This window comes from Protopterus annectens, chromosome 10.part0 (genome assembly GCF_019279795.1).
Source record: "Protopterus annectens isolate FY-2018-M chromosome 10.part0, PAN1.0, whole genome shotgun sequence".
Classification (NCBI taxonomy): domain Eukaryota; kingdom Metazoa; phylum Chordata; order Ceratodontiformes; family Protopteridae; genus Protopterus; species Protopterus annectens.
The window spans coordinates 1836935941-1836961352 of record NC_056744.1 but is presented as its reverse complement, the minus strand read 5'-3'; the positions used below and the strand labels follow the sequence as shown (position 1 = coordinate 1836961352).

Sequence of the window (25412 nt, the reverse complement as noted above, 5' to 3'; positions counted from 1 at the left end):
GTAAGGTTCTACTCCAAGCCATGAAAGTCTCTGCAAAACTGCCCCAACACAATTGCCTTTGATGAAGTATCTACAATACAATAAGCATATTTCAGTGTGCAACCCCCAGTTTTACCTGTTGTAATCACTGATTGTTCCAGTGTATTGATAACATTGCTGTCTTTTGTTCTAGTCTATTGGAAACATTGTTGCCTTCTGTATTTGCTCCAGAATGGAACGTCTATATGGAAACAATGTGGCTAAATAATTAAGTGAATTAGTTTCTAAGGGACTAAATGGTTGCATCTTTTCTAGTGACACCTACAAATGTTATGAAACGGCAAAGATGGAATGGGGACACCCTTACTGTTCTGATTAGACACCGATAAGGACACAATGCCAGAAGCAACTTTACATGTGCTGTATAATTCTTGCCTGTATAAAGACGACTTGTGCATCCTATCAGCATTTTTGGGAAGTGTAGGATAAAAGCAAAGCTAATGTTAATGCTGGGTGAGAAAGAAGAGTATATTAGGTAGGTTGACTTAAATGTAATGACTTACTGTTACACTTCGTTTCTCTCTCAGAGAAGATCCTGAAAGCAAAATCCAAGCATAGCAGAGCATGCAGGCCTTGGACATAACATTTAACTAGCCATGAACACTTTAGAGACAACAGCCCACTCATGGCATGTAGAGTTTTGGTCAAAACCCATACAAACATTTAAGTAACTGAGATAGAATCTGACTCTAGCATGAAGGGCTTGGAGCAAATCATAATACTAGCACAGAGATAAAGGAATGGCCATTTGGTACCAACATGGAGCCATTAGAGCAAAGCCTGACACAAGTATACAGACATATGGGATTCATGAAGTATAGAAATAAGGGATTAATGGAAAGTAATAAAAATAAAGAACTACATGTGTCATAACATTTTATTGTTGTCAAGACATAAGTCTATTGCAGAAAAAAATATATATTATTTTTGCATTAAATCATGTGGCTAACTGGATTTGTGTTTTTTTTCACTTTTTAGGTACCACGTGGATTCAAGAGATTGTGGACAATGTGTTGAATGCTGACAACCTGAACAAGTGCCACAGAAGCCCCACTCATGACAGGATGCCTTTCTTAGAGTTTGTGTTGCCCAGGAATATAATTTCAGGTAACAGTTTAGCATCAGGTATTTGAGTCAAAAGCTGCCATTTTCCTGTTTCATGCTGGGATTTTACCCCTTTACTCTGCAAAGACTCCACCATTTTGAGTGGCATCTCTGCTGCATTGTGCTGCAGGCAGCTTTATATTTATGATTTCCATCTCTGGGATGGAGTTTTTGCCAGTCTGGGCACTACACTGTCATCAGCAGGATTTACCATGACAGAAATGTGGCAGGTCAGACTTTAGAGTATGTGAAAGTTGATTGATCATTATGCATTTCCTGCATTGGTACCACAGAAGATGAGCCACCGTGACTTTGTGGTTTGCTTCGCATCACTGCACAACTGAGTCAGCAGCTAGTACCTCACAGGTGCTGTCTGCATGAACAGTGCAGGATCAGGATGGGGGTTGGGCTGGGTAAATAGATATATATACCCCTGAACAGGGAGTAAACTGCCCGTGCAATGCTTAGTCCATCACTCAGGGTTTTAGTAGACAGACATACTACATACCAGCTTTGCTTTACTGAAAGCAACAGTGGGTATGAATAGAGGGTCACAATACAAGTCACAGAAGGCAATATTTGGCATAAATCCAACTGACAGCTGTCATTGCTGAATATTTCTGTGGCACACATTAATGAATTCAATAGCTTTTCTCCTTCTCCTCATCTTCTTCTTCAGAGAAATGTGTGAGTGTGAAACAGTGAAATACATTTAGAAGAGGACAGATTTAGGAGGACCTAGCAGAACGGATGTACACTATGAAAGGGAGCATGTTATGAATTTATTCTACAACTAGTTTATTGAGACAAACATGGTAGGGAAGGACATAAGGCACTATATCATGATATCTACATGTGGACATTGAGGAGAGGACATTAGGCACCAAATCATGATATCTACATGTGGACATTTAGGAGAGGACATTAGGCACCAAATCATGATATATACATGGGGACATTTAGGAGAGGACATTAGGCACTATATCATGATATCTACATGTGGACATTGAGGAGAGGACATTAGGCACCAAATCATGATATCTACATGTGGACATTTAGGAGAGGACATTAGGCACCAAATCATGATATATACATGGGGACATTTAGGAGAGGAAATTAGGCACTATGCCATGACATCTACATGTGGACATTTAGGAGAGGACATGAGGCACCAAATCATGATATCTACATGTGGACATTTAGGAGAGGACATTAGGCACTATATCATGATATATGCATGTGTACATTTAGGAGAGGACATTAGGCACCAAATCATGATATCTATATGTGGACATTTAGGAGAGGACATTGGGCACTATATCATGATATCTACATGTGGACATTTAGGAGAGGACATTAGGCACCAAATCATGATATCTACATGTGGACATTTAGGAGAGGACATTAGGCAACAAATCATGATATCTACATGTGGACATTTAAGAGAGGACATTAGGCACTATATCATGATATCTACATGTGGACATTTAGGAGAGGACATTAGACACTATATCATGATATCTACATGTGGACATTTAGGAGAGGACATTAGGCACTATATCATGATATCTACATGTGGACATTTAGGAGAGGGCATTAGGCACTATATCATGATATCTACATGTGGGCATTTAGGAGAGGACATTAGGTACTATACCATGATATCTACATGTGGACATTTAGGAGAGGACATTAGGCACCAAATCATGATATCTACATGTGGACATTTAGGAGAGGACATTAGGTACTATATCATGATATCTACATGTAGACATTTAGGAGAGGACATTAGGCACCAAATCATGATATCTACATGTGGACATTTAGGAGAGGACATTAGCCACTATATCATGATAGCTACATGTGGACATTTAGGAGAGGACATAAGGCACTATATCTTGATATCTACATGTGGAGATTTAGGAGAGGACATTAGGCACCAAATCATGATATCTACATGTGGACATTTAGGAGAGGACATTACGCACTAAATCATGATATCTACATGTGAACATTTAGGAGAGGACATTAGGCACTATATAATGATATCTACATGTGGACATTTAGGAGAGGACATTAGGCACAAAATCATGATATCAACATGTGGACATTTAGGAGAGGACATTAGGCGCTATATCATGATATCTACATGTGGACATTTAGGAGAGGACATTAGGCACTATATCATGATATCTACATGTGGACATTAAGGAAAGGACATTAGGCACCAAATCATGATATATACATGTGGACATTTAGGAGAGGACATTAGGCACTATATCATGATATCTGTTTGTTTGTTTCTTTCAGCTTTTCCCAGTTAGGGGTTGCCACAGCAGAACTCTGGTCTGCTCATGATTGGTAGTGGATTTTTACGTACCGGATTACCAGCACTGACGGACAACCTTCAATGAAGGCACACCCCATTCATGTATGCCTCCACACAGAAGACACTCTAGCTGAGAACTGAATGGGACAACGTGTTGCTATGAGGCGACAACGCTACCGCAGCACCATCACCGCAGTACTACATGTCGAAATTTAGGAGAGGACATTAGGCACCAAATCATGATATCTACATGTGGACATTCAGGAGAGGACATTAGGTACTATATCATGATATCTACATGTGGAAATTTAGGAGAAGACATTAGGCACCAAATAATGATATCTACATGTGGACATTTAGGAGAGGACATTAGGCACAATATCATGATATCTACACATGGACATTTAGGAGAGGACATTAGGCACTATATCATGATATCTACATGTGGACATTTAGGAGAGGACATTAGGTACTATATCATAATATCTACATGTGGACATTTAGGAGAGGACATTAGGCCCTATATCATGATATCTACATGTGGATATTTAGGAGAGGACATTAAGCACCAAATCATGATATATATATATATATATATATATATATATATCTAGACATTTAGGAGAGTACATTAGGTACTATATCATAATATCTACATGTGGACATTTAGGAGAGGACATTAGGCACCAGATCATGATATATGTATGTGGACATGTAGGAGAGGACATTAGGCATCAAATCATTATATCTGCATGTGGAAATTTAGGAGAGGACATTAGGCACCCAATCATGATATCCACATGTGGACATTTCGGAGAGGACATTAGGCACTATATCATGATATTTACATGTGGACATATAGGAGAGGACATTAGGCACTGTATCATGATATCTACATGCAGATATTTAGGAGAGGACATTAGGAACTGTATCATGATATCTACATTTGGACATTTAGGAGAGGACATTAGACACTATATCATGATATCTACATGTGGACATTTAGGAGAGGACCTTAGGCACTATATCATGATACCTACATGTGGACATTTAGGAGAAAACACTAGGCACCAAATCATGATACCTACATATGGACATTTAGGAGAGGACATTAGGCACTATATAATGATATCTACATGTGGATATTTATGAGAAGACATTAGGCACCAAATCATGATATCTACATGTGGACATTTAGGAGAGGGCATTAGGCACCATATCATGATATCTACATGTGGACGTTTAGGAGAGGACATAAGTCACTATATCATTATATTCACATGTGCACAATTAGGAGAGGACTTTAGGCACCAAATCATATCTACATGTGGACATTTAGGAGAGGACATTAGGCACTATATCATGATATCTACATGTAGATATTTAGTGGATGACATTAGGAACTATATCATGATAAACCATGTGGACATTTAGGAGAGGACATTAGGCACTATATCATGATATCCATATGTGGACATTTAGGAGAGGACATTAGGCAACAAATCATGATATCTACATGCGGACATTTTGTAGAGGACATTAGGTACTATATCATGGTGTCTACATGTGGACATTTATGAGAGGACAATAGGCACTATATCATAATATCTACATGTGGACATTTAGCAAAGAACATTAGGCACAATATCATGATATCTACATGTGGACATTTAGGATATGACATCAGGAACTATGTCATGATATCTATATGTGGACATTTAGGAGAGGACATTAGGCACTATATCATGATATCTACATGTGGACATTTAGGAGAGGACATTAGGCACTATATCATGATATCTACATGTGGACATTTAGAAAATGACATATGGCACTATATCATGATATATACATGTGGACATTTAGGAGAGGACATCAGGCACTATATCATGATATCTATATGTGGACATTTAGGAGAGGACATTAGGCACCAAATCATGATATCTACATGCAGACATTTTGTAGAGGACATTAGTTACTATATCATGGTGTCTACATGTGGACATTTAGGAGAAGACAATAGGCACTATATCATAATATCTACATGTGGACATTTAGCAAAGAACATTAGGCACAATATCATGATATCTACATGTGGACATTTAGGATATGACATCAGGAACTATGTCATGATATCTATATGTGGACATTTAGGAGAGGACATTAGGCACTATATCATGATATCTACATGTGGACATTTAGGAGAGGACATTAGGCACTATATCATGATATCTACATGTGGACATTTAGAAAATGACATATGGCACTATATCATGATATATACATGTGGGCATTTAGGAGAGGACATTAGGCACTATATCATGATATCTATATGTGGACATTTAGGAGAGGACATTAGGCACCAAATCATGATATCTACATGCAGACATTTTGTAGAGGACATTAGGTACTATATCATGGTGTCTACATGTGGACATTTAGGAGAAGACAATAGGCACTATATCATAATATCTACATGTGGACATTTAGCAAAGAACATAAGGCACAATATCATGATATCTACATGTGGACATTTAGGATACGACATCAGGAACTATGTCATGATATCTACATGTGGACATTTATGAGAAGACATTAGGCACCAAATCATGATATCTACATGTGGACATTTATGAGAAGACATTAGGCACCAAATCATGATATCTACATGTGGACATTTAGGAGAGGACATTATGCACTATATCATGATATCTACATGTAGATATTTAGTGGATGACATTAGGAACTATATCATGATAAACCATGTGGACATTTAGGAGAGGACATTAGGCACTATATCATGATATCTACATGTGGACATTTAGGAGAGGTCATTAGGCACTATATCATGATATCTACATGTGGACATTTAGAAGATGACATATGGCACTATGTCATGATATATACATGTGGACATTTAGGAGAGGACATTATGCACTATATCATGATATCTATATGTGGACATTTAGTAAAGGACATTAGGAACCAAATCATGATATCTATATGTGGACATTTTGTAGAGGACATTAGGTACTATATCATGGTGTCTACATGTGGACATTTAGGAGAGGACAATAGGCACTATATCATAATATCTACATGTGGACATTTAGCAAAGAACATTAGGCACAATATCATGATATCTACATGCGGACATTTAGGATACGACATCAGGAACTATGTCATGATATCTACATGTGGACATTTAGGAGTGGACATTATCATGATATCTACATGTGGACATTTAGGAGAGGACATTAGGCACTATATCATATCTCCATGTGGACATTTAGGAGAGAACATTGGGTACTATATCATGATATCTACATTAGGACATTTAGGAGAGGACTTAAGGCACTATATCATGATATCTACATGTGGACATTTATGAGAGGGCATAAGACACCAAATCATGATATCTACATGTGGACATCTAGGAGAGGACTTTAGGCACTATACATGATATCTACATGTGGACATTTAGCAGTGGACATTAGGCACTATATCATGATATCTACATGTGGACATTCAGGAGAAGACATTAGGCACGAAATCATGATATCTACACATGGGCATTTAGGAGAGGACATCAGGCACCAAATCATGATATTGACATGTGGACATTTAGGAGTGGACATTAGGCACTATATCATGATAGATACATGTGGACATTTAGGAGAGGACATTAGGCACTATATCATCATATATACATGTAGACATTTAGGAGAGGACATTATGTACTATATCATGATATCTACATGTGGATATTTAAGAGAGGACATTAGGCACTAAATCATGATATCTACATGTGGACATTTAGGAGAGGACATTAGGCATCAAATCATGATATCTACATGTGGAAATTTAGGTGAGGACATTAGGCACTATATCATGATATCTACATGTGTGTGAACATGTAGGAGATGACATTAGGCAACAAACCATGACATCTACATGTGGACATTTAGGAGAGGACATTAGGCACTACATCATGATATCTACATGTGGATATTTTGTGGATGACATTAGGAACTATATCATGATAAACCATGTGGACATTTTGGAGAGGACATTAGGCACTATATCATGATATCTACATGTGGACATTTAGGAGAGGACATTAGGCACTATATCATGATATCTACATGTGGACATTTAGGAGAGGACATTAGGCACTATATCATGATATCTACATGTGGACATTTAGGAAAGGACATTAGGCACTATATCATGATATCTACATGTGGACATTTAGAAGATGACATATGGCACTATATCATGATATATACATGTGGACATTTAGGACAGGACATTAGGCACTATATCATGATATCTATATGTGGACATTTAGGAGAGGACATTAGGCACCAAATCATGATATCTATATGTGGACATTTTGTAGAGGACATTAGGTACTATATCATGGTGTCTACATGTGGACATTTAGGAGAGGACAATAGGCACTATATCATAACATCTACATGTGGAGATTTAGCAAAGAACATTAGGCACAATATCATGATATCTACATGTGGACATGTAGGATACGACATCATGAACTATGTCATGATATCTACATGTGGACATTTAGGAGTGGACATTAGGCACTATATCATGATATCTACATGTGGACGTTCAGGAGAGGACATTAGGCACTATATCATATCTCCATGTGGACATTTAGGAGAGAACATTGGGTACTATATCATGATATCTATATGTGAACATTTAGGAGAGGACATTAGGTACTATATCATGATATCTACATGAGGACATTTAGGAGAGGACTTAAGGAACTATATCATGATATCTACATGTGGACATTTATGAGAGGGCATTAGACACCAAATCATGATATCTACGTGTGGACATTTAGGGGAGGACATTAGGCACTATACATGATATCTACATGATATCTACATGTGGACATTTAGCAGAGGACATTAGGCACTATATCATGATATCTACATGTGGACATTTAGGAGATGACATTAGGCACCAAATCATGATATTGACATGTGGAAATTTAGGAGAGGACATTAGGCACTATATCATGATATCTACATGTGGACATTTAGGAGAAGACATTAGGCACGAAATCATGATATCTACACATGGACATTTAGGAGAGGACATCAGGCACCAAATCATGATATCTACATGTGGACATTTAGGAGAGGACATTAGGTACTATATCATGATATCTACATGTAGATATTTAGTGGATGACATTAGGAACTATATCATGATAAACCATGTGGACATTTAGGAGAGGACATTAGGCACTATATCATGATATCTACATGTGGACATTTAGGAGAGGTCATTAGGCACTATATCATGATATCTACATGTGGACATTTAGAAGATGACATATGGCACTATGTCATGATATATACATGTGGACATTTAGGAGAGGACATTATGCACTATATCATGATATATATATGTGGACATTTAGTAAAGGACATTAGGCACCAAATCATGATATCTATATGCGGACATTTTGTAGAGGACATAAGGTACTATATCATGGTGTCTACATGTGGACATTTAGGAGAGGACAATAGGCACTATATCATAATATCTACATGTGGACATTTAGCAAAGAACATTAGGCACAATATCATGATATCTACATGTGGACATTTAGGATACGACATCAGGAACTATGTCATGATATCTACATGTGGACATTTAGGAGTGGACATTATCATGATATCTACATGTGGACATTTAGGAGAGGACATTAGGCACTATATCATATCTCCATGTGGACATTTAGGAGAGAACATTGGGTACTATATCATGATATCTACATGAGGACATTTAGGAGAGGACTTAAGGCACTATATCATGATATCTACATGTGGACATTTATGAGAGGGCATAAGACACCAAATCATGATATCTACATGTGGACATCTAGGAGAGGACATTAGGCACTATACATGATATCTACATGTGGACATTTAGCAGAGGACATTAGGCACTATATCATGATATCTACATGTGGACATTTAGGAGAAGACATTAGGCACAAAATCATGATATCTACACATGGGCATTTAGGAGAGGACATCAGGCACCAAATCATGATATTGACATGTGGACATTTAGGAGTGGACATTAGGCACTATATCATGATAGCTACATGTGGACATTTAGGAGAGGACATTAGGCACTATATCATCATATATACATGTAGACATTTAGGAGAGGACATTATGTACTATATCATGATATCTACATGTGGATATTTAAGAGAGGACATTAGGCACCAAATCATGATATCTACATGTGGACATTTAGGAGAGGACATTAGGCATCAAATCATGATATCTACATGTGGAAATTTAGGTGAGGACATTAGGCACTATATCATGATATCTACATGTGTGTGAACATGTAGGAGATGACATTAGGCAACAAACCATGACATCTACATGTGGACATTTAGGAGAGGACATTAGGCACTACATCATGATATCTACATGTGGATATTTTGTGGATGACATTAGGAACTATATCATGATAAACCATGTGGACATTTTGGAGAGGACATTAGGCACTATATCATGATATCTACATGTGGACATTTAGGAGAGGACATTAGGCACTATATCATGATATCTACATGTGGACATTTAGGAGAGGACATTAGGCACTATATCATGATATCTACATGTGGACATTTAGGAAAGGACATTAGGCACTATATCATGATATCTACATGTGGACATTTAAGAGAGGACATAAGGCACTATATCATGATAACTACATATGGACATTTAGGAGAGGACATTAGGCACTATATCATGATGTCTACATGTGGACATTTAGAAGATGACATATGGCACTATATCATGATATATACATGTGGACATTTAGGACAGGACATTAGGCACTATATCATGATATCTATATGTGGACATTTAGGAGAGGACATTAGGCACCAAATCATGATATCTATATGTGGACATTTTGTAGAGGACATTAGGTACTATATCATGGTGTCTACATGTGGACATTTAGGAGAGGACAATAGGCACTATATCATAATATCTACATGTGGACATTTAGCAAAGAACATTAGGCACAATATCATGATATCTACATGTGGACATGTAGGATACGACATCATGAACTATGTCATGATATCTACATGTGGACATTTAGGAGTGGACATTAGGCACTATATCATGATATCTACATGTGGACGTTTAGGAGAGGACATTAGGCACTATATCATATCTCCATGTGGACATTTAGGAGAGAAAATTGGGTACTCTATCATGATATCTATATGTGGACATTTAGGAGAGGACATTAGGTACTATATCATGATATCTACATGAGGACATTTAGGAGAGGACTTAAGGAACTATATCATGATATCTACATGTGGACATTTATGAGAGGGCATTAGACACCAAATCATGATATCTACGTGTGGACATTTAGGGGAGGACATTAGGCACTATATATGATATCTACATGATATCTACATGTGGACATTTGGCAGAGGACATTAGGCACTATATCATGATATCTACATGTGGACATTTAGGAGATGACATTAGGCACCAAATCATGATATCGACATGTGGAAATTTAGGAGAGGACATTAGGCACTATATCATGATATCTACATGTGGACATTTAGGAGAAGACATTAGGCATGAAATCATGATATCTACACATGGACATTTAGGAGAGGACATCAGGCACCAAATCATGATATCTACATGTGGACATTTAGGAGAGGACATTAGGTACTATATCATGATATCTACATCTGGACATTTAGGAGAGGACATTAGGCACCAAATCATGATATCAACATGTGGAAATTTAGGAGTGGACATTAGGCACTATATCATGATAGCTACATGTGGACATTTAGGAGGGGACATTAGGCACTATATCATCATATATACATGTATACAGTTAAGAGAGGACATTAGGTACTATATCATGATATCTACATGTGGATATTTAAGAGAGGACATTAGGCACCAAATCATGATATCTACATGTGGACATTTAGGAGAGAACATTAGGCATCAAATCATATCTACATGTGGACATTTAGGAGAGGAAATTAGGCACTATATCATGATATCTACATGTGTGTGAACATTTATGAGATGACATTAGGCAACAAACCATGATATCTAGATGTGGACATTTAGGAGAGGACATTAGGCACTACATCATGATATCTACATGTGGACATTTAGTGGCTGACATTAGGAACTATATCATGATAAACCATGTGGACATTTAAGAGAGGACATTAGGCTCTATTTCATGATATCTACATGTGGACCTTTAGGAGAGGACATTAGGCACTATATCATGATATCTACATGTGGACATTTAGGAGAGGACATTAGGCACTATATCATGATATCTACATGTGGACATTTAGGAAAGGACATTAGGCACTATATCATGATATCTACATGTGGACATTTAAGAGCGGACATAAGGCACTATATCATGATATCTACATATGGACATTTAGGAGAGGACATTAGGCACTATATCATGATATCTACATATGGACATTTAGAAGATGACATATGGCACTATATCATGATATATACATGTGGACATTTAGGAGAGGACATTAGGCACTATATCATGATATCTATATGTGGACATTTAGGAGAGGACATTAGGCACCAAATCATGATATCTATATGCGGACATTTTGTAGAGGACATTAGGTACTATATCATGGTGTCTACATGTGGACATTTAGGAGAGGACAATAGGCACTATATCATAATATCTACATGTGGACATTTAGCAAAGAACATTAGGCACAATATCATGATATCTACATGTTGACATTTAGGATATGACATCAGGAACTATGTCATGATATCTACATGTGGACATTTAGGAGTGGACATTACGCACTATATCATGATATCTACATGAGGACATTTAGTAGAGGACATTAGGCACTATATCATATCTCCATGTGGACATTTAGGAGAGAACATTGGGTACTATATCATGATATCTATATGTGGACATTTAGGAGAGGACATTAGGTACTATATCATGATATCTACATGAGGACATTTACGAGAGGACTTAAGGAACTATATCATGATATCTACATGTGGACATTTATGAGAGGGCATTAGACACCAAATCATGATATCTACATGTGGACATTTAGGAGAGGACATTAGGCACTATACATGATATCTACATGTGGACATTTAGCAGAGGACATTAGGCACTATATCATGATATCTACATGTGGAAATTTAGGAGAAGACATTAGGCACGAAATCATGATATCTACACATGGACATTTAGGAGAGGACATCAGGCATCAAATCATGATATCTACATGTGTACATCTAGGAGAGTACATTAGGTATTATATCATATCTACGTGTGGACATTTAGGAGAGGACATTAGGCACCAAATCATGATATCGACATGTGGACATTTAGGAGTGGACATTAGGCACTATATCATGATAGCTAAATGTGGACATTTAGGAGAGGACATTAGGCACTATATCATCATATATACATGTAGACATTTAGGAGAGGAAATTAGTTACTATATCATGATATCTACATGTGGATATTTAAGAGAGGACACTAGGCACCAAATCATGATATCTACATGTGGACATTTAGGAGAGGACATTAGGCATCAAATCATGATATCTACATGTGGACATTTAGGAGAGGACATTAGGCACTATATCATGATATCTACATGTGTGTGAACATTTAGGAGATGACATTATTCAATAAACCATGACATCTACATGCGGACATTTAGGAGAGGATATTAGGCACTATATCATGACATCTACATATGGAAATTTAGGAGAGGACATTAGGCACTATATCATGATATCTACATGTGGACATTTAGGAGAAGACATTAGGCACAAATCATGATATCTACACATGGACATTTAGGGGAGGACATCAGGTACCAAATCATGATATCTACATGTGGACATTTAGGAGAGGACATTAGGTACTATATCATGATATCTACATCTGGACATTTAGGAGAGGACATTAGGCACCAAATCATGATATCGACATGTGGAAATTTAGGAGTGGACATTAGGCACTATATCATGATAGCTACATGTGGACATTTAAGAGAGGACATTAGGCACTATATCATCATATATACATGTAGACATTTAGGAGAGGACATTAGGTACTATATCATGATATCTACATGTGGATATTTAAGAGAGGACATTAGGCACCAAATCATGATATCTACATGTGGACATTTAGGAGAGGACATTAGGTACTATATCATGATATCTACATCTGGACATTTAGGAGAGGACATTAGGCACCAAGTCATGATATTGACATGTGGACAGTTAGGAGTGGACATTAGGCACTATATCATGATAGCTACATGTGGACATTTAGGAGAGGACATTAGGCACTATATCATCATATATACATGTAGACATTTAGGAAAGGACATTAGGTACTATATCATGATATCTACATGTGGATATTTAAGAGAGGACATTAGGCACCAAATCATGATATCTACATGTGGACATTTAGGAGAGGACATTAGGTACTATATCATGATATCTACATCTGAGCATTTAGGAGAGGACATTAGGCACCAAGTCATGATATTGACATGTGGACATTTAGGAGTGGACATTAGGCACTATATCATGATAGCTACATGTGGACATTTAGGAGAGGACATTAGGCACTATATCATCATATATACATGTAGACATTTAGGAGAGGACATTAGGTACTATAGCATGATATCTACATGTGGATATTTAAGACAGGACATTAGGCACCAAATCATGATATCTACATGTGGACATTTAGGAGAGGACATTAGGCATCAAATCATGATATCTACATGTGGACATTTAGGAAAAGACATTAGGCTCCAAATCATGATATCTACATGTGGATATTTAAGACAGGACATTAGCCACCAAATCATGATATCTACATGTGGACATTTAGGAGAGGACATTAGGCATCAAATCATGATATCTACATGTGGACATTTAGGAAAAGACATTAGGCATCAAATCATGATATCTACATGTGGACATTTAGGAGAGGACATTAGGCACTATATCATGATATCTACATGTGTGTGAACATTTAGGAGATGACATTAGGCAACAAACCATGATATCTACATGCGGACATTTAGGAGAGGACATTAGGCACTACATCATGATATCTACATGTGGATATTTAAGAGTGGACATTAGGCACCAAATCATGATATCTACATGTGGACATTTAGGAGAGAACATTACGCATCAAATCATGATATCTACATGTGGACATTTAGGAAAAGACATTAGGCACCAAATCATGATATCTACATGTGTGTGAACATTTAGGAGATGACATTAGGCAACAAACCATGATATCTACATGCGGACATTTAGGAGAGGACATTAGGCACTATATCATGATATCTACATATGGAAATTTAGGAGAGGACATTAGGCACTATATCATGATATCTACATGTGGACATTTAGGAGAGGACATTAGGGACTATATCATGATACCTGCATGTGGACATTTACGTGAGGACATTAGGGACCAAATCATGATATCTACATGTGGACATTTAGGAGAGGACATTAGGCATTATGTGATGATATCTACATGTGGACATTTAGGAGAAGACATTAGGCATGAAATCATGATATCTACATATGGACATTTAGGAGATGACATCAGGCACCAAATCATGATATCTACATGTGTACATTTAGGAGAGTACATTAGGTACTATATAATGATATCTACATGTGGACATTTAGGAGAGGGCATTAGGCACCAAATCATGATATCGACATGTGGACATTTAGGAGTGGACATTAGGCACTATATCATGATAGCTACATGTGGACATTTAGGAGAGGACATTAGGCACTATATCATCATATATACAAGTAGATATTTAGGAGAGGACATTAGGTACTATATCATGATATCTACATGTAGATTTTTAAGAGAGGACATTAGGCACCAAATCATGATATCTACATGTGGACACTTAGGAGAGGACATTAGGCATCAAATCATGATATCTACATGTGGACATTTAGGAAAAGACATTAGGCACCAAATCATGATATCTACATGTGGACATTTAGGAGAGGACATTAGGCACTATATCATGATATCTACATGTGTGTGAACATTTAGGAGATGACATTAGGCAACAAATCATTATATCTACATGCGGACATTTAGGAGACGACATTAGGCACTATATCATGATATCTATATATGGACATTTAGGAGAGGACATTAGACACTATATCATGATATCTACATGTGGACATTTAGGAGAGGACATTAGGCACTATATCATGATACCTACATGTGGACATTTACGTGAGGACATTAGGCACCAAATCATGATACCTACATGTAGACATTTAGGAAAGGACATTAGGCAGTATATCATGATGTCTACAAGTGGACATTTAGGAGAGGACATTAGGCACTATATCATGATATCTACATTTGCACATTTAGGACAGGTCATTAGGCACTATATCATGATATCTACATGTGGAAATTTAGGAGAGGACATCAGGCACTATATCATGATATCTACATGTGGACTTTAGGAGAGGACATTAGGTTCTATATCATGATATCTACATGTGGACATTTAGGAGAGGACATTAGGCACAATATCATAATATCTACATGTGGACATTTAGCAGAGGACATAAGGCACTATATCATGATATCGACATGTGGACATTTACCAGAGGACATTAGGCACTATAACATGATATCTATATGTGGACATTTAGGAGAGGACATTAGGCACTATATCATGATATCTACATATGGACATTTAGGAGAGGACATTAGGCACTATATTATGATATCTACATGTGGACATTTAGTAGAGATCATTAGGTACTATATCATGATATCTACATGTGGACATTTAGGAGAAGACTTAAGGCACTACATCATGATACCTACATGTGGACATTTAGGAAAAGTCATTAGGCACCAAATCATGATATCTACATGTAGACATTTAGGAGAGGGCATTAGGCACCATATCATGATATCTACATGTGGACATTTATAAGAGGACTTTAGGTACTATATCATGATATATACACGTGGACATTTAGGAGAGGACATTAAGCACTATATCATGATATCTGGATGTGGACATTTAGGAGAGGGCTTTAGGCACTATTTCATGATTTCTACACGTGGACATGTAGGAGAGGACATAAGGCACTATATCATGATATCTACATGTGGACATTTAAGAAAGGACATTAGACACTATATCATGATATCTACATGTGGACATTTAGAAGAGAGCATTAGGCACCAAATCATGATATCTACATGTGGACATTTAGGAGAGGACATTAGATACTATATCATGATATCTACATTTGAGCATTTAGGAGAGGACATTAGGCACTATTTAATGATATCGACATGTGGACATTTAGGAGAGGACATTAGGCAGTCTGTCATGATATCTACATCTGGACATTTAGGAGAAGAGATTAGGCACCAAATCATGACACCTACATGTGGACATTTAGGTGAGAACCTTAGGCAGTATATCATGATATCTCCATCTGGATATTTAGGAGAGTACATTAGGCACTATATCATGATATCGACATGTGGACATTTAGGAGTGGACATTAGGCACTATATCATGATAGCTACATGTGCACATTTAGGAGAGGACATTAGGCACTATATCATCATATATACATGTAGACATTTAGGAGAGGACATTAGGTACTATATCATGATATCTACATGTGGATATTTAAGAGAGGACATTAGGCACCAAATCATGATATCTACATGTGGACATTTAGGAGAGGACATTAGGCATCGAATCATGATATCCACATATGGACATTTAGGAAAAGACATTAGGCACCAAATCATGATATCTACATATGGACATTTAGGAGAGGACATTAGGCACTATATCATGATATCTACATGTGTGTGAACATTTAGGAGATGACATTAGGCAACAAACCATGATATCTACATGCGGACATTTAGGAGAGGACATTAGGCACTACATCATGATATCTACATGTGGATATTTAAGAGAGGACATTAGGCACCAAATCATGATATCTACATGTGGACATTTAGGAAAAGACATTAGGCACCAAATCATGATGCCTACATGTGGACATTTAGGAGAGGACATTATGCACTATATCATGATATCTACATGTGGACATTTAGGGGAGGACATAAGGCACTATATCATGATATCTACATGTGGACGTTTACGAGAGGGCATTAGGCACTATATCATGATATCTACATGTGGACATTTAGGAGAGGACATTAGGCACTATATCATGATATCTACATGTGGATATTAAGGAAAGGACATTAGGCACCAAATCATGATATATACATGTGGACATTTAGGAGAGGACATTAGGCACTATATCATATCTGTTTGTTTCTTTCTTTCTGCTTTTCCTGGTTAGTTGTCACTACAGCAGAACTCCGGTCCGCTCATGATTGGTAGTGGATTTTTACATACCGGGTTACCAGCCCTGACTCACAACCTTCAATGAAGGCACGCCCCATTCATGTATGCCCTCACACAGAAGACGCTCTAGCTGAGAATCGAACAGGACAACGTCTTGCTATGAGGCGACAGCTCTACCGCAGCACCACCACCGCAGTACTACATGTCGAAATTTAGGAGAAGACTTTAGGCACCAAATCATGATATCTACATGTGGACATTTAGGAGAGGACATTAGGTGCTATATCATGATATCTACATGTAGACATTTAGGAGAGGCCATTAGGCACTATATCATGATATCTACATGTGGAAATTTAGGAGAAGACATTAGGCACCAAATCATGATATCTACATGTGGATATTTAGGAGAGGACATTAGGCACAATATCATGATATCTACACATGGACATTTAGGAGAGGACATTAGGCACTATATCATGATATCTACATGTGGACATTTAGGAGAGGACATTAGGTACTATATCATAATATCTACATGTGGACATTTAGGAAAGGACATTAGGCCCTATATCATGATATCTACATGTGGACATTTAGGAGAGGACATAAGGCACTATATCATGATATCTACATGTGGACATTTAGGAGAGAACATTAGGCACTATATCATGATATCTACATGTGGACATTTAGGAGAAGACATTAAGCACCAAATCATGATATCTACATGTGGATATTTAGGAGAGGTCATTAAGCACCAAATCCTGATATCTACATGTGGATATTTAGGAGAGGACATTAGGCACTATATCATGATATCTATATGTGGACATTTAGGAGAGGACATTAGGCACTATATCATGGTATTTATATGTAGACATTTAGGAGAGGACATTAGGTACTATATCATAATATCTACACGTGGACATTTAGGAGAGGACATTAGGCATCAAATCATGATATCTGCATGTGGACATTTAGGAGAGGACATTAGGCATCAAATCATGATATCTGTATGTGGAAATTTAGGAGAGGACATTAGGTACCCAATCATGATATCCACATGTGGGCATTTAGGAGAGGACATTAGGCACTATATCATGATATCTACATGTGGACATTTAGGAGAGGCCATTAGGCACTATATCATGATATCTACATGTGGAAATGTAGGAGAAGACATTAGGCACCAAATCATGATATCTACATGTGGATATTTAGGAGAGCACATTAGGCACAATATCATGATATCTACACATGGACATTTAGGAGAGGACATTAGGCACTATATCATGATATCTACATGTGGACATTTAGGAGAGGACATTAGGTACTATATCATAATATCTACATGTGGACATTTAGGAAAGGACATTAGGCCCTATATCATGATATCTACATGTGGACATTTAGGAGAGGACATAAGGCACTATATCATGATATCTACATGTGGACATTTAGGAGAGAACATTAGGCACTATATCATGATATCTACATGTGGACATTTAGGAGAAGACATTAAGCACCAAATCATGATATCTACATGTGGATATTTAGGAGAGGTCATTAAGCACAAATCATGATATCTACATGTGGATATTTAGGAGAGGACATTAGGCACTATATCATGATATCTATATGTGGACATTTAGGAGAGGACATTAGGCACTATATCATGGTATTTATATGTAGACATTTAGGAGAGGACATTAGGTACTATATCATAATATCTACACGTGGACATTTAGGAGAGGACATTAGGCATCAAATCATGATATCTGCATGTGGACATTTAGGAGAGGACATTAGGCATCAAATCATGATATCTGTATGTGGAAATTTAGGAGAGGACATTAGGTACCCAATCATGATATCCACATGTGGGCATTTAGGAGAGGACATTAGGCACTATATCATGATATCTACATGTGAGCATTTAGGCGAGGACATTTGGCACTGTATCATGATATCTACATGCGGATATTTAGGAGAGGATATTAGGCACTGTATCATGATATCTACATTTGGACATTTAGGAGAGGACATTTGACACTATATCATGATTACTACATGTGGACATTTAGGAGAGGACCTTAGCCACTATGTCATGATACCTACATGTGGACATTTAGGAGAAAACATTAGGCACCAAATCATGATACCTACATATGGACATTTAGGAGAGGACATTAAGCACTATATCATGATATCTACATGTGGACATTTAAGAGAGGACATAAGGCACCACATCATGATATCTACATAGGGACATTTAGGAGAGGAGATTAGACACTATATCATGATATCTACATGTGGACATTTAGAAGATGACATATGGCACTATATCATGATATATACATGTGGACATTTAGGAGAGGACATTAGGCGCTATATCATGATATCTATATGTGGACATTTAGGAGAGGACATTAGGCACCAAATCATGATATCTACATGTGGACATTTTGGAGAGGACATTAGGTACTATATCATGATGTCTACATGTGGACATTTAGGAGGGGGACAATAGGCACTATATCATGATATCTATATGTGGACATTTAGCAAAGAACATTAGGCACAATATCATGATATCTACATGTGGGCATTTAGGATACGACATCAGGCACTATATCATGATATCTACATGTGGACATTTAGGAGAGGACATTAGACACTCTATCATGATATCTACATGTGGACATTTAGGAGAGGACATTAGGCACTATATCATATCTACATGTGGACATTTAGGAGAGGACATTAGGTACTATATCATGATTTCTACATGAGGACATTTAGGAGAGGATTTAAGGCACTATATCATGATATCTACATGTGGACATTTAGCAGTGGACATTAGGCACTATATCATGATATCTACATGTGGACATTTAGGAGAGGACATTAGGCACCAAATCATGATATCTACATCTGTACATTTAGGAGAGTACATTAGGTACGATATCATGATATCTACATGTGGACATTTAGGAGAGGACATTAGGCACCAAATCATGATATCGACATGTGGACATTTAGGAGTGGACATTAGGCACTATATCATGATAGCTACATGTGGACATTTAGGAGAGGACATTAGACACTATATCATCATATATACATGTAGACATTTAGGAGAGGACATTAGGTACTTTATCATGATATCTACATGTGGATATTTAAGAGAGGACATTAGGCACCGAATCATGATATCTACATGTGGACATTTAGGAGAGGACATTAGGCACTATTTCATGATATCTACATGTGTGTGAACATTTAGGAGATGACATTAGGCACCAAATTATGATATCTACATGCAGACATTTAGGAGAGGACATTGGGCACTGTATCATGATATATACATGTGGACATTTAGGAGAGGACATTAGGCTCTATATCATGATATCTACATGTGGACATTTAGGAGAGGACATTAGGTACTATATCATAATATATGCATGTAAACATTTGAGAGAGGACATTAGGTACTATATCATGATATCTACATGTGGATATTTAAGAGAAGACATTAGGCATCAAATCATGATATCTACATGTGGATATTTAGGAGAGGACATTAGGCATCAAATCATGATATCTATATGTGGACATTTAGGAAAAGACATTAGGCACCAAATCATGATATCTACATGTGGGCATTTAGGAGAGGACATTAAGCACTATATCATGATATCTACATGTGTGTGAACATTTAGGAGATGACATTAGGCACCAAATCATGATATCTACATGCGACAATTTAGGAGAGGACATTAGGCACTATATCATGATATCTACATATGGACATTTAGGAGAGGACATTAGGCACCAAATCATGATACCTACACGTAGACATTTAGGAAATGACATTAGGCACTGTATCATGATATCTACATGTGGACATTTAGAAGAGGACATTAGGCACTATAGCAGGATAACTACATTTGGACATTTAGAAGAGGTCATTAGGCACTATATCATGATATCTACATGTGGAGATTTAGGAGAGGACATCAGGCACTATATCATGATATCTGCATGTGGACTTTAGGAGAGGACATTAGGTTCTATATCATGATATCTACATGTGAACATTTAGGAGAGACATTCGGCACTATATCATGATATCTACATGTGTACATTCAGGAAAGGACATTATGCATTATATCATGATATCTACACATGGATATTTATGAGAGAATATCAGGCACTATATCATGATATCTACATGTGGACATTTAGGAGAGGATTCGGCACCATATCATGATATCTACATGTGGACATTTAGGAGAGGACATAAGGCACTATATCATGATATCGACATGTGGACATTTACGAGAGGACATTAGGCACTATATCATGATATCTACATGTGGACATTTAGGAGATAACATTAGACACTATATCATATCTACATGAGGACATTTAGGAGAGGACATTGGGTACTATATCATGATATCTACATGTGGACATTGAGGAGAGGGAATTAGGCACCATATCATCATATCTACATGTGGAAATTTAGGAGGACATTAGGCACTATATCATGATATCTACATGTGGAAATTTAGGAGAGATCATTAGGTGCTATATCATGATATCTACATGTGGACATTTAGGAAAGGACTTAAGGCACTACATCATGATACCTACATGTGGACATTTAGGAAAAGTCATTAGGCACCAAATCATGATATCTACATGTGGACATTTAGGAGAAGGCATTAGGCACCATATCATGATATCTACATGTGGACATTTATAAGAGGACTTTAGGTACTATGTCATGATATATACATGTGGACATTTAGGAGAGGACATTAAGCACTATATCATGATATCTACATGTGGACATGTAGGAGAGGACATAAGGCACTATATCATGATATCTACATGTGGACATTTAAGAAAGGACATTAGGCACTATGTCATGATATCTACATGTGGACATTTAGAAGAGAGCATTAGGCACCAAATCATGATATCTACATGTGGACATTTAGGAGAGGACATTAGATAATATATCATGATATCTACATGTGGACATTTAGGAGAGGGCATTAGGCAATATTTAATGATATCTACATGTGGACATTTAGGAGAGGACATTAGGCAGTCTGTCATGATATCTACATCTGGACATTTAGGAGAAGACATTAGGCACCAAATCATGACACCTACATGTGGACATTTAGGAATAAACCTTAGGCAGTATATCATGATATCTACATGTGGACATTTAGGATAGGACATTAGGTACTATATTATGATATCTACATCTGGACATTTAGGAGAGTACATTAGGCACTATATCATGATATCTACATGTGGAAATTTAGGAGAGGACATTATGTACTATATTATGATATCTACATGTTGACATTTAGGTGAGGAAATTAGGTACTATATTATGATATCTATATGTGGACATTTAGGCGAGGACTTTAGGCACCAAATCATGATATCTACATGTGGACATTTAGGAGACGACATTGGGCACTATATCATGATATATACATGGGGACATTTAGGAGAGGACATAAGGCACCAAAATCATGATATCTACATGTGGACATGTAGGAGAGGACATTAGGCACTATATCATGATATCTACACGTGGACATTTAGGATACAATATTATGCACTATATCATGATATCTAGATGTGGACATTTAGGAGAGGACATTATGCACTATATCATGATATCTCCATGTGGACATTTAGGAGAGGACATAAGGCACTATATCATGATATCTACTTGTGGATGGTAACAAGAGGACATTAGGCACTATATCATGATATCTACATGTGGACATTTAGGAGAGGACATTAGGCACTATATCATATCTACATGTGGACATTTAGGAGAGAACATTGGGTACTATATCATGATATCTACATGTGGACATTTAGCAGAGGACATTAGGCGCCATATCATGATATCTACACGTTGAAATTTAGGAGAGGACATTAGGCACTATATCATGATATCCACTTGTGGACATTTAGGAGAGGACATTAGGTACTATATCATGATATCTACATGAGGACATTTAGGAGATGACTTAAGGCACTATATCATGATATCTACATGTGTACATTTAGGAGAAGACATTAGGCACCAAATCATGATATCTACATGTGGACATTTAGGAGAGAACATTAGGCACCAAGTCATATCTACATGTGGACATTTAGGAGAGGACATTAGGCACTATATCACAATATCTACATTTGGACATTTAGTAGAGGACACTAGGCACTATATCATGATATCTACATGTAGAAATTTAGGAGAGGAAATTAGGCACTATGTCATGATATCTGCATGTGGACATTTAGGAGAGGACATTAAGCACCATATCATGATATCTACATGTAGACATTTAGGAGAGGACATAAGGCATGATATCATGATATATACATGTGGACATTTAGGAGAGGACATTAGGCACTATATTATGATATCTACATGTGGACATTTAGGAGAGGTCATTAGGCGCTATATCATGATATCTACATTTGGACATTTAGGAGAGGACATAAGGCACTATATCATGATATCTACATGTGGACATTTATGAGAGGACATTAGGCACTATATCATGATATCTATATGTGGACATTTAGGAGAGGGCATTAGGCACCAAATCGGGATATCTACATGTGGACATTTAGGAGAGGACATTAGGTACTATATCATGATATCAACATGTGGATATTTAGGAGAAGACATTAGGTACTATATTGAGATATATACATGTGGACATTTAGGAGAGGACATTAGGCACTATATCATGATATCTACATGTGGACATTTAGGAGAGGACATTAGGCACTATATTATGATATCTACATGTGGACATTTAGGAGAGGACATTAGGCACCAAATCATGATACCTACATGTGGACATTTAGGAGAGGATATTAGCCCCTATATCATGATATCTACATGTGGACATTTAGGACAGGACATTAGGCACTATATCATGATACCTACATGTGGACATTTAGGAGAGCACATTAGGCACTATATCATGATATCTACATGTGGACATTTATGAGAGGACATTAGGCACCAAATCATGATATCTACATGTGGATATTTAGGAGAGGACATTAGGCACTATGTCATGATATATACATGTGAACATTTAGGAGAGGACATAAGGCACCAAATCATGATATCTACATGTGGACATTTAGGAGAGGACATTAGGCACTATATCATGATTCCTACATGTGGACATTTAGGAGAGGACATTAGGCACTATATCATGATACTTACATGTGGACACTTAGGAGAGGACATTAGGCACTATATCATGATATCTACATGTGGACATTTAGGAGAGGACATTAGGCACTATA

The 25412-nt window shown here is 37.1% G+C and overlaps 1 protein-coding gene across 1 annotated transcript in view; it reads left to right on the top strand.

Annotated features, from left to right (window-relative positions):
• Positions 1–25412, top strand: part of LOC122814088 (sulfotransferase 1C4-like) — a 345308-nt gene that overhangs the window by 24418 nt on the left and 295478 nt on the right. The window contains exon 2 of the mRNA XM_044086697.1: positions 1018–1146. Within this exon, the coding sequence (XP_043942632.1) occupies positions 1018–1146 (129 nt within the window). The remainder of the gene's footprint in view (positions 1–1017; positions 1147–25412) is intronic.